This window comes from Macaca fascicularis, chromosome 8 (genome assembly GCF_037993035.2).
Source record: "Macaca fascicularis isolate 582-1 chromosome 8, T2T-MFA8v1.1".
NCBI lineage: Eukaryota > Metazoa > Chordata > Mammalia > Primates > Cercopithecidae > Macaca > Macaca fascicularis.
In genome coordinates, this window is record NC_088382.1 from 3,496,891 (window position 1) to 3,509,529 (window position 12,639).

The 12,639-nt window shown below is 38.5% G+C and overlaps 1 protein-coding gene across 2 annotated transcripts in view; it reads right to left on the reverse strand.

The window, feature by feature from the left end:
• The window catches only part of CSMD1 (CUB and Sushi multiple domains 1), a 2,045,798-nt gene that overhangs the window by 173,958 nt on the left and 1,859,201 nt on the right, over window positions 1-12,639 (reverse strand). For both annotated transcript variants that reach the window (XM_005562521.5, XM_065518732.2), the window contains exon 42: window positions 1,387-1,575. In XM_005562521.5, coding sequence (XP_005562578.3) covers window positions 1,387-1,575 — 189 coding nt within the window. The remainder of the gene's footprint in view (window positions 1-1,386; window positions 1,576-12,639) is intronic.

Genomic DNA, 12,639 nt, shown 5'->3' on the forward strand with positions numbered 1-12,639 from the left:
AAATACTTTTAAAATATGGTGAAATAATTGTTTGCAGTTATTTTTTATTTTATTTATTTATTTATTTATTTATTTGAGACGGAGTCTCGCTCTGTCGCCCAGGCTGGAGTGCAGTGGCGTGATCTCAGCTCACTGCAACCTCAGCCTCCCGGGTTCACGCCATTCTCCTGCCTCATACTCCTGACTAGCTGGGACTACAGGCGCCCGCCACCACGCCTGGCTAATTTTTTTGTATTTTTAGTAGAGATGGGGTTTCACCGTGTTAGCCAGGATGGTCTCAAACTCCTGACCTCGTGACCTATCTGCCTTGGCCTCCCAAAGTGTGTTTGTAGTTATTTTTATAATAATATAGAATAGATAAATATGGGTAAAAACTGTGATTTAAAAAGTCTATTGATGTGCTTCTTTTACTTCTTCAGTAGAAATTAAAGCACGGCCAGATGTCTTTCCCTTTTCCCCACAGGATATAAGTGTTTAGTATTTCAAAGGTCCACGGAATTGGTAATTTCATTATTTTTTCATTCAAAGGCCCTGTATGCATAGTGTTAGAATATCGGGTTTACAGTCAATTTTCTATTACATATGCATTCTTCCTAAACATCGTATGGATCTATTATTTTAATTTGATATTGAAAAAATGTCAAAGTCATCATAAAAATTAGGCAGTCACACAGAAGCATTAAAGTCAGGATTCCTGCTCAGGAAAGGACAGCTAAAGAGACCAGGTCTTCTGTTGCACCATTGAATAAGAACTTTCCTCCAACCTCTCCCGAGAGCCCCTCCTCCTACACTATTAGACCACTCTACTGTTTTCTCCTAAGACTGCATCTATACTGCGCTTTTTCTGACACTGTTTCTTCTACCTGGAGTGTTCCACCTCCAAGTAGCAAAATGCTATGTACCTTTCAAGGCCCACTACAAAAATGAGTTCATTTTTCTGAAATGCAAAAGCAATATACAATTATTGTAAAAGCTAAACAAAAATAAATACCAAAGATCAAATTAATAAGTACCCTTTTTCCCTCTGGTCCGACAATTTGATATAACCACTGTAAAGGTGTACGCTGCTGACTTCACGGAGATTTCCCTGATGGCTTGCCAAGCCTGTGCCATCTCCTTACCTGCAGCTGAGTATAACATTCCTCTTGTGTTTACTATTTTGCTATCCTTATAATTTCCTTGGCAACAAGGGTTTCTTTTCCACTTTTAACTTACTAGTATATGACATATTCCTTAAATATTAAGTAGAGTGAGTAAAACATAATAGATTCTCAATGAATATTTATTGAATACATTAATACATTATTGGATATGTTCATTTAATATTTAATGTGCTATTATGCCCATGAAACATTAAATTGCCCCCAAGCGAAATGATGAACTTACCATCACATCTTGGAAAAGGGTAGTTCCAGTTTCTGTTGATCCCATGCTGACAAGTGAGCACAGGATGGCCTATTAGAATGTACCCAGGATAACACTCGAAAGATATTGATTGCCCCACACTGTAATCCGAGTTGATCATGTACCCATTCTGAAATGGGGGTGGATCTGGACAGTTCTGTAATTCATAGGCTGAAAGAAACAAATAGACAAAATAAAGCGTATATTTGAGAGGTTAAATTACTCCGGAATTTGAAGGAGGAGTGTCATCATATGTAGCTGCTTAAGATGAAGTTGTTGGATATAAGTTTAATAATGTATATTTTCTAAGGAGTCAGTTGCCATCCAGTCCAACTGGATGTTATTAGTAGTAGTAGAATTATAACCATATGCATTTAATAAAATAGTGTGCTCTTTAAAAGGAATGTAGCACATACCAAAAATAAATTTGATAATCTTTACTATGGAAAAAAGGCATATGATGTAAATTATTTAAGAAAGTAATACAGGCCAGGCGTGGTGGCTCACACCTGTAATCCCAGCACTTTGGGAGGCCGAGGCGGGTGAATCATGAGGTCAGGAGATCAAGACCACGCTGGCTAACATGGTGAAACCCTGTCTCTACTAAAAATACAGAAAGTTAGCTGGGTGCGGTGGCGGGCACCTGTAGTCCCAGCTACTCAGGAGACTGAGGCAGAAGAATGGCATGAACCCCGGAGGCGGAGGTTGCAGTGAGCTGAAATCGCGCCACTGCACTCCAGCCAGACTCTGTTCCCCCACCCCTCCCCCCCCAAAAAAGTAATACAAATAATAATAAAAGGGGCCCACAAAGAATGCTGGGTGAACATGTACCTAATAATTCCATTTTAAACAGGAAATATACTACCAGTCTAAGTACTCCTGACTGGGAAATACGTCATTGTTTTGTTTAACTGTTTAATATAAATATAATAGGAAAATCCATTCCAGTCTCTTTAGTCTTTTTCTAAAAACAAAAACAAAAACAAAAAAAACAAAAAAACTGTATAATCCCTAAGCTGGCGACTACTGTCAGTACAATTTTTTATAACATGATGTATTGTGTTTTATCATTCTGTCTTTTATGTTCCCTAGAATAAACTCTAGGTAAGACAAGAGATAATCAATGTCTGCAGTCTGTGTGGTTTAAACATTTACTCATTAATTAGTAAGAAGTAACTAATCCATAAATTAGGTGTCATCTGATACCGTAATCTTAAAGCTAAATGAGCCATCGTGCAGACTCCTCTCGCCCACTCTGTTGAAGACGGTGTGAGTACTCGAAGCAGCAGAAGCCCTCTCTAGCATCTTTGAATGTTTAGGCACAGCTTTATCCATAAAGGTAGTTCCCATTAGACTGGGAACCTGCTCCTAATACAGCAGCAAAACCATACTGTGTAGCACCAGTTCTGGGAGAACCTCCTCCCTGTCATGTAATTCTGCTGAAACCCACCCTCAGTGCCAGGCAACACAATGAGTTTTTAAAGAGCATGAGGTCACCGGTCATTGTCCTCACAATCAACTGAAAATCAAGTCATAAAATAAAGTCTTCGAGCTTCTGCAGAGGGGCTTTTCCTGTGGAGAATGAAGTGAAATGGAAATTTCAATTTTATATGTAAATTCCTTAACCATTGACAATATTGGAGTGAGCCTGTAGCTTTGACACTTGTAAATAAATGCTGGAAAATCAAACAATATATTATTATGGCAGGTGTTTCCCAGAATTCTATAATTTTTTGTTTCTGTGTTCAGGACCTTGAAAAAGTAGAGGTGGGCAGGAAAAAAGACAGGACGGGGCAGAGGGGCCGCCAGATGGGGGATGGGAACACAGAGGGCATGATGTGGGTTTACTCAGAGATTAGATTTAAGAGACAGGTAAGGCTCAGAATATGAATCAGTCTGTGTTTTATATTAAAGCAATTGGATATCACCATAAAGATTAAGTGAGAACATATGGAAGATAGCAACCAGGCAATGTATGATGTGGGCCTGCACCGTGACCTTGGCGTTCGCAAGATTAATGTAAGTGCTGTTTGGAGTTTGTCTTCATTAACATTTGCCAAATATTAAGCATTCCATGGAGCCATGAGGTTTCATTATTATCTATAGCTTTTTCCTATTTAATAAACTAATGAAATGGCATCGTTTCCTCTTTAAAATAGCAATATACAGGCTGGGCTCGGTGGCTCACGCTTGTAATCCCAGCATTTTGGGAGACCAAGGCGGGCGGATCACGAGGTCAAGAAATCGAGACCAGCCTGACTAACATGGTAAAACCCCGTCTCTATTAAAAATACAAAACTTAGCCAGGAGTGGTGATTGGGCACCTGTAATTCCAGTTACTTGGGAGGCTGAGGCAGGAGAATCTCTTAAACCCAGGAGGCGAAGGTTGCAGTGAGCCGAGGTCACGCTACTGCACTCCAGCCTGGCAACAGAGTGAGACTCTATCTCAAATAAATAAATAACAATATGCAATGCTAGTGAGTCATTTGAGTAACTAAATGATGGCAACATTATTTGCCACAACTGTTTGGGAAAGTCATTGGAATAAAGCCATAAAAAATCAATTATAACATTAAACCTAGTAATACATTTACAGAAATCTCTATTATGAGCATGATTTCCAAGAAGGAAAAGGTAAATGTTTCAAGATGTTCATTGCAGCATTATTTACACTACAGAAATCCAAATGACTAAACAACAACAACAAAAAAAAAAAAAATAGGGAGAGACTCATAAATGCCAGCGATTAAATGTCATATCATTCAATAGTCACAGATTGTAGAGATTTCTGTGTATTTATTTATATTTTCAATATTATAAGTATACTGTGCAGTTGACAACAGGATCCTATGGTTAAGCCCTGACTATAGTCAGCAGGTTAAAATAATCCTTTATTTCACCTTTCAGCATCCCTTGGTTTTAATTATTTTTATTTATGCAATGATATATCTCTGAACAAGAGTCAGAGAAGCAGCAGAAAAATGATTGAGAACAAGAAAAATTGAGATCAGAGGACACACAGTGGCAAAAGTATCTTGAGATAATTCCTGGCATTGGCTCCCCCACGGACGGGAACTGGGAAGAACACGACGTGAGACAAATTCCTCCCAGAGTGGGAGAGGAGGAAACTTCATCTGGGGGGAAGCACTGAGCAGCCTCTGAAACCCAGAACCCCACTGGATTATGTTGCTCATTACTTACAGGGCCTTGGGGGCTCCCTAAGAGCTCCAGACATCACCTCTTGTACCTACTATCTAAAGATGTAAAGGGCCGGGAGCAATGGCTCATGCCTGTGATCCCAGCTACTAGGGAGGCTGGGGCAGGAGGATTGCTTAAGACCAGGAGTTGAAGACTGCAGTGAGCTATGATCATACCACTGCACTCCAGCCTGGGTGACAGAGCAAGATCTTCTCTCTTAAAAAGCAAACAAACAAACAAACAAAAAACAGATGCAAAGGAGTATTGCCTAATTAACAAGATCAGGCTGAATATCAAGTAATTTATGTGATAAAACTTAATAAACTGTCATAAGATTCAAATAAAATTATTACATTTAATTTATAATGCACCTAAACATTATAGAGAATTACCTGTATTTTAGGTTGGTGTGAATGTAATTGCAGTTTTTGCCATACTTTCAATGACAAAAACCTCGATTACCTTTACATAAACCTAATATATATTGATAATATGAAATTAAAAATAGTTATTGAAAATGAGTATTCTGATTAACTCAATGCTATCTTTTGACATGTAGTCTTTAGAACTCAGTATTTACAAGCTTTATTTACAGAAAATCAAGGATAAATTATGAATTTTAGAATGAATGTTTTTACCCCATAAATGTATACAATTATAATTTGCCAATTAAAAATGATATTACTTTAAAAAGATGTAATTACAAATAAAAAAAGGAATGAATGTTCCAGTGCTGCTTTTTGGTAAAGCTACATTATACCATGGAACTACTGAGTGCATACACTCTATAAGGATGTACTATAGATCAATAAACCTTATAAGCACAATTGCTATTAATGAAATTTATGAAAAAAAATGTTTGTAACTCACAATTTTGTGAAAATGGAATGTGCAGTTGACATGGTATGGCTGTGTCCCCACCCAAATCTCAACTTGAATTGTATCTCCAGAATTCCCACATGTTGTGAATGTGGCAAGGACCCAAGGGGAGGTAACTGCATCATAGGGGCCGATCTATCTCATGCTATTCTCATGATAGTGAATAAGTCTCACGAGAGCTGATGGTTTTATCAGGGGTTTCCACTTTTGCTTCTTTCTCATTTTCTTTTGCCACCGCCATGTAAGAAGTGCCTTTCACCTCCCACCATGATTCTGAGACCCCCGCTGCCCCATCCAGCCATGTGGAACTGTAAGTCAATTCAACCTCTTTTTCTTCCCAGTCTTGGGTATGTCTTTATCAGCAGCGTGAAAACGGACTAATATAACAGTCTACCATACAGTAGCTACATTATATAGAATAGTGTTTCTCAGTTGTTTTTGTGTCTGAAAAGTAGAATATTGGACTGTTAGAATCTTTTACATTGTTCTTGGCTTCAAGGAAAAAGTTCTGCAGGTGTTCGAAGGAAGAATATTCAAATCCCTATGAAACAATTATGTCTTAAAGGACATAGCTCAAAGGCTAGAGTGGCATGTCCCTCGTTATTGATTGTTTTTGTTGTTATCACCTATTTGAAAAACTAGATGCTTAGAAATCTATGCTAATAAATGTAGGGACAGGGAACATTAAAACAGAAAGCCAGGCCAAATCAGCATCTCTCTCTTTTCTGTGACACGCACACTCCTCATCTGCATTCCCCCATCGTGCGGCTCCCTGGGCCAACTTGTCAAACGCACAGCAAGGCCACTGGTGCCTCTGCCAGGGCCCATTCCACGCTGAAGTCCACAAAAACAGCCTTTTCTTGAAAGCCAGTGCCAAATGGCCTAGAAAACATCCACAGTGCATGGAATGCCTCCTCGTAATATTGCTATTTGGACCTAAAATTGCTTTAGAGACCCATGCTCACAAAAAAAGAATGAATAATTCCACACTGAGTTTCAACTATCAACACATTTCCTTCTTTATTATTCTCTTTTAGGATGAAATCAGCAATTCATTTCTCATTCTTGTTTGACTTTAAATGTAATAAACTCTTGGAAAAATGAGTCCTCCTATACACCAAATATGAATGCTAATAAAACCTTAAGGAAAAAAAACAAAAACGAAAACATGAAAAGCTGATTTCTAGTTTCTAGAGGAGAAGCAAATAAAACTGATTCAATACAACCTAATCTTCATTAGAAGATTTCATCCACGAATTAGCAGTGCCTTGGAAGTATACAAGCCTCAACTATCACAATACAATATTAACAAGTTAATGGCTCATAGGTACTCCTGGTGAACCTTCACTTAAAACAGTGTTTAACAGAGACGCACACATTTGCACAAAGGAGTGTTAATAATATGTAAAGCAATGCATTTCCTTAGTTTGTCTGTGTAGTCTGTTGAGTAATTTAAGAAGTACAATTAAGTTCTTTTTTGGGATATGTAAAACCAGTGTTGAAAGCTCTAGCCCTTTTCTGCTCATGAAATTAACCTCTATGACAAACACAAAAATAGGAAATTTGAAGTTGCATTTAATGATTCCAAGCCCAATGGCTGTGGGGTACTCTAACTGTTGAAAAAAATTGTTTTTTTTTTTCTTTTCTTAATGACAACAAAACAATTATCCTGTGTGGGTGGGGGAAGCAGATTAGCCTGTGTGGGCAGCGCAGTGATTTTTATCATTCATTTACTGAGTGAAATAAAGATTATATATTGACAGTGTACTCTGTTATAAATGCTAGTTATAAATGGAAACTAGAAATGGGTCTTACTCTTGTGAATTTAGGCAAACAAATTAAAGCATAGATGATTGTATAAAAGAATTGTAAGTTGCATAAATTATTACTAAAAATATAAACAGTGGATTGAAACAAAGAAAATATAAAACTTGGTTAAGGTTATGCAGTAGTGGTCAAAATTGTTTTGTTGAAGAAATGACGTTTAAATTAAGATATAAGTAGTAAAATGGTACAGATCATGAAAAGATCAAGAAAGGCAGACTTTTCAGCCAAAGGTAATAGTATGTGTTTCAAACCTAGAAAAAGTTCAGTGTCTGGGATAAGGGGAGAGTTTCAGGAGAGAGATTACCTCTGCAGTCCCGTCTCCCAAAGTGTGTGCCCTTTTTCACACTCTTGCCAACTCCTAAGTGGAGAGGAACTAGTCGTCAAATTGTTCAGACCACAGGATGTTCATTAGAACACATTTTATAAATGGACATAGACATACTATAAAAACTCAGGACCCATTTTTTCACCTGATAAACCCCATCTGCCAGTCAACATCATAATGACGACGATGATTATTCAAAGCCCATGACTCATTTCAGAATTATCTCAAGAATTTAAAATGCCAATTAGTTTCTTCTTCTATTGTAAACTATACACTAACGAAGAGTATCACCCAGTAAAAGTATCAGTTACACTAATTTTTGGTCTTTGTTCCAAATGTCTTGTTAAACTGAGTACTTCACTACTTAAATATTAATATTGATATTCCCTTCAACTTTTGATATATAAAGTCATATTCTCTCTGTTCTCAAATGTCTTTTCCAAACTTGGATTCGTTGTCACACTTCACACAATAAGGTATAAAGAACTATATTAGGAATCTGAATGGAAATAACTAAAAAGAAGTCATTAAGATACTTCCTTTGTATGCTGAAAATTGATACATTTTGGAAGGATCCTGTTGCATCCTTTTTAGCGTGGGTGTGATGAGTTTCATACTGCCTGTGTTGGCTTCCTGGACATGCCTCTGAAGGACTTGCAATGCATCACAGTGCCGGACTACACAGGTGTGAGAGGGTGAAGGAGGCCTCCATCTGCTGTCAGAACCCTCATGAAGCATGGCTTTCTTGCTCTGTACCCATCATAAAAGCATTCATCCTCATAAATGGGTTTTAAACTTATAAAAAGTTTTAATTTAAGAAAGCAAGTCATCAAGCAAGAGAAAAAGAAGAAAGATCACTTCCGTGGAATTTGATAAAGAAGTTATCATCCAGGGTAAAGGGTGGTAAAAGTCACGATTATCAAACAAATTCTGATTCAGCTGAAGGACATAACTTCTGCATCCCCATACTGGGCAATTCCTAAAGACTTCTGGAGGTATTATCCATTAGTTCTATAAGAGTTGTTGTATTATCTGTCATTAAAAAGTTGAATTAAGCCCAGGTGCAGTGGTTCACGCCTGTAATTCCAGCACTTTGGGAGATCAAGGCGGGCAGATCACCTGAGATCAGGAGTTTGAAACCAGCCTGGCCAACATGTTGAAACCCCATCTCTACTAAAATTACTAAAAGTAGCTGGGCATGGTGGCGGGTGCCTGTAATCCCAGCTAGTCGGGAGGCTGAGGCAGGAGAATTGCTTGAACCCGGGAGGCAGAGCTTGCAGTGAGCCGAGATTGCACCACTGCACTCCAGCCTGGGTGACAGAGCGAGACTCCATCTCAAAAAGAGAAAAAAGTTGAATTAGAAAGAGAATCATCAACACATGAAGAAATCTACCTCGGCAGTACATACATGAGCCTTGAAGTAGTTTTGCAAAAATAGGTGAGGCACCCTGGTATGACCTGAGTTCAGCCTGGTTCTCCCAATATAGGGACTTGAATGTTCCACTTAATCCCAGGAGGCTCATTTATTCATTCATGAAAGGAGACTAAATATACCCATCTATACAAGGGCCACAGAATTAAATGGGATGATAAATGAAATGAATCACTGTTGGCATATATTAGTTCAGTAAAGCTTAGTCTTGATGGAAAGAATTGTCTAGTTTCTTTGATAAAATATTTCTCATTACTCAAGGCGAAGCCCTCGAGCTACTGCTCTGATGGACACAGACCAAGGAGGAAGAGGCCACTGCTTCTCGTGGTGGGAATTAGGGTGAATCACTCTAAGAAAATGGCATTGCTACAGAGAGTAGGGCTGTAGTTCACATCAAGGTGTTCACTGAAGACTTTGAAGCCCCGCTTGAGTCCTCAGCTTCCCTCTCAATGAAAAGATCCATCTGGGGTCACAGTAGCATCTCAGCCATGAATGGTAGTCCACAGAATTTCCCAAGTACACACATACAGAAGCTCACCAATTTCCCGTATTTATTGACCATTCTAAACTTCTGGGATAGCATATCACTCTTTCCTTATAACCAAGGATATCACCCTGGTTCTCAATTCTAAGACATATTTTCTGCCTAAATATGCTCCATTTGTTGTCTTAATTCCTAATCCCAGCACCTGTTGATGAAGCCAACCAAACTGCTGCAAAAGTTGTTGTCAGAGTTTTGGGCCTCGCTGGGACTGCAGGCTCATCCATCAGTGCTTCAGGAGGACTAGCCTGCACACGAAATGTGCTCTCTGCATTGCATGAGAGGCTTGCAGCAAGTGGAATGTGGAAATCTGAAGGGGCCTTCACCTAGGAGATGGGTCTACTGATGCACACTGAGAATGTCAGCTTTTGGTTCAGAGGAATGGAGGTGACAGTGTTGCTTTTGCTTTAAGAACACCCATAAAAGAAGGAGTAGATGCCTGCGTTCTGCAGGGAGAACATCGGTCAACAATGAAGATTCAGGTCCTAGTTTCTAAGAGTCTTGTCCACAAGCTAAGGGGAATCTTAGCCTTTTCTGTCTTGTACACGGTTGTCCTAGTTGGGGTGGGGATTGCTACAACCCTTTGTAGTCACTGTTGGAAGTACTTTTACGCAAAAGAGGCACCTTTGTAAAGCCTTAGGTTGAAAGCTCAATTTCACTCATGCAGAAGGGTAAAAAAAGAGACTGAGTAAGCTCCCTTGCCCTGTTTCCCTAATTACTCAAAGTCACTCAATCCCCCGTTGAAAGGAAAAGGAATGATGCAGTTTTAGAAGCATATCAACTTTATGTTCAAATTATGGTTTGTGTATAAGCAACAATTTGCATGCTCACAAAATTCAGAATGAATTGTTCAGATGCTCATTGTACCTGGAGGTGGTTTAATTGCTTGTTCTTCTAAAGGGGAAAAATTGGTATAACAAACTATAGCATATTTTCTAAAAAAATCATTTCACATAAAATTCAGCAGTTTTATGATTGTGATGAAGAATAAACAGATTTAACACATCCGATTATCTTTAAAAATGGTGTTTAGCACACATGGCAAAAGGAAGAAGAAAAACAGTGGAACTTTGAAAATAAAAGACATTTTTACTTCCTATGTCTAAAGCATTTAAAATTATCTTTGAGATATTTGGCATTGAATAATTTTTCTTTCCCAAAGAGTTTATGCATTACAAGGCAGGAATATGCTTTAAAACACAGAAAAGAGAGAGAGGAAGAGACTAAAGAACAAAGGAAGGAAGGGAGGGAGGGAAGGAATGAGAGGGAGGTAGGGAAGGAGGGAGGAATGAAGAAAGTGAGGAAGGAAGGAAGGAGTGAGGGAGGGAGGGGAGAGGAAGGGAGGGACGGAAGAAGGGATGGATGGAGGGAGGGACTTAACTTCTCCAAATGGCAGACTGCAAAACCTAAAAGAAAAGCAAGTCACTAAAATACTTAACATGTCAAAATTTTTACGAGTATTATGAAAATCTAAGTAGCAGTAAGCCCAAGGAAATACAACAAAAGTAGGCCGGGCGCACTGGCTCAAGCCACTCAGCACTTTGGGAGGCCGAGACGGGCGGATCACAAGGTCAGGAGATCGAGACCATCCTGGCTAACATGGTGAAACCCCGTCTCTACTAAAAAATACAAAAAACTAGCCGGGCGAGGTGGCGGGAGCCTGTAGTCCCAGCTACTCTGGAGGCTGAGGCAGGAGAATGTTGTGAACCCGGGAGGCAGAGCTTGCAGTGAGCTGAGATCCCGTCACTGCACTCCAGCCTGGGGGACAGAGTGAGACTCCGTCTCAAAAAAAAAAAAAAATATATACAACAAAAGTAAAATAACATAGAGAATTTTATCTTTTATAAAGCAATCCTTTCGATCTGAAAAAATAACTATTATTCACATCAAGTGTTTAAATCATAAGTGTAATGAAACCATGCAGTCATCCCTCTGATATCTGTTATATTTTCCTGCTAATATCTAGCTAGTTGATAAATAGCTTCATGCTATTGTCAGTTTTTCAGTTCTTGACTTAGAAATAGAGTGCATGACTTGATTTTACCAAAGTTCTTGATAAGTCATTTAACTTCAAGACAGCTACATCTATAGTAACATCTCTGACCTTTACATGGTCATAAATAAATGACAAACTTTAAGAATAAGGTGTACAGCACAGACATCATTGAAAATGACAAGAATTCTCTGTATGATTTATGCATCTTCTTAGGAGTTATTAATTATAATCTTAGCTTCTAAATCTCAAGTAGAACCTAGGAATGTTTATTTGACTTACCTATCAGAGTTAAGTGTCATCTTATCAATTTATCAATTTTATAAAATGGCAAACACTGATAAACTATCTAATTAAGTATCACCTCTGTCAGATATGATACCCTACAAGAAAATAAAATAGCTCAAATTCATGTTCTCATTTCTTTATATTATTTATTTTTATATCTCAGTGATAGAAAATTAATTGCCTACAATAAAAAAATATGTTGTTTCAAGTTTTTGCTTTATTTATTGAAAGTCCTTTCTTCTGCTTGACACCTGGCCTGGAATGGGGTATCCAAGACATGGGAAAGCAGGACCAATGTTTCCAGATTCTGTTATTGCAAGAGAAAAAGGGAAAGCAGATTTAAGGGTATCTCACAAATCCTTTAAAAGCTGCATGATAAACAATACTAGCACGGAGTTAGGTGTCAAGCAAATAAAACACTTGCTTAGCCAACCAGATGCTTGACCTAGGAGAGGACTCACACTTTCTAATGCCCAAAGGCCACACAGTCAATTTCAATGAGCAAGCCAGTAAGATACTAGAGGACGCCCTGAAGTCATGACCGCCCAGTCTGCCAGGGTTCTCTCCTACGTGAGAATGCAGGACAAATATTTCCAAATTCTGCTCTTGCCGGAAAAACGGGAAAGTGGATTTATGGGTATCTCACAAATTATGTAACATGGAATTCTCAATACTGATAATTGGTTTCTGTAAATATTAAATACTTTGTGAGCCAACCAAAGCAATTGTATGACCTGTGGTCTAGATGATTC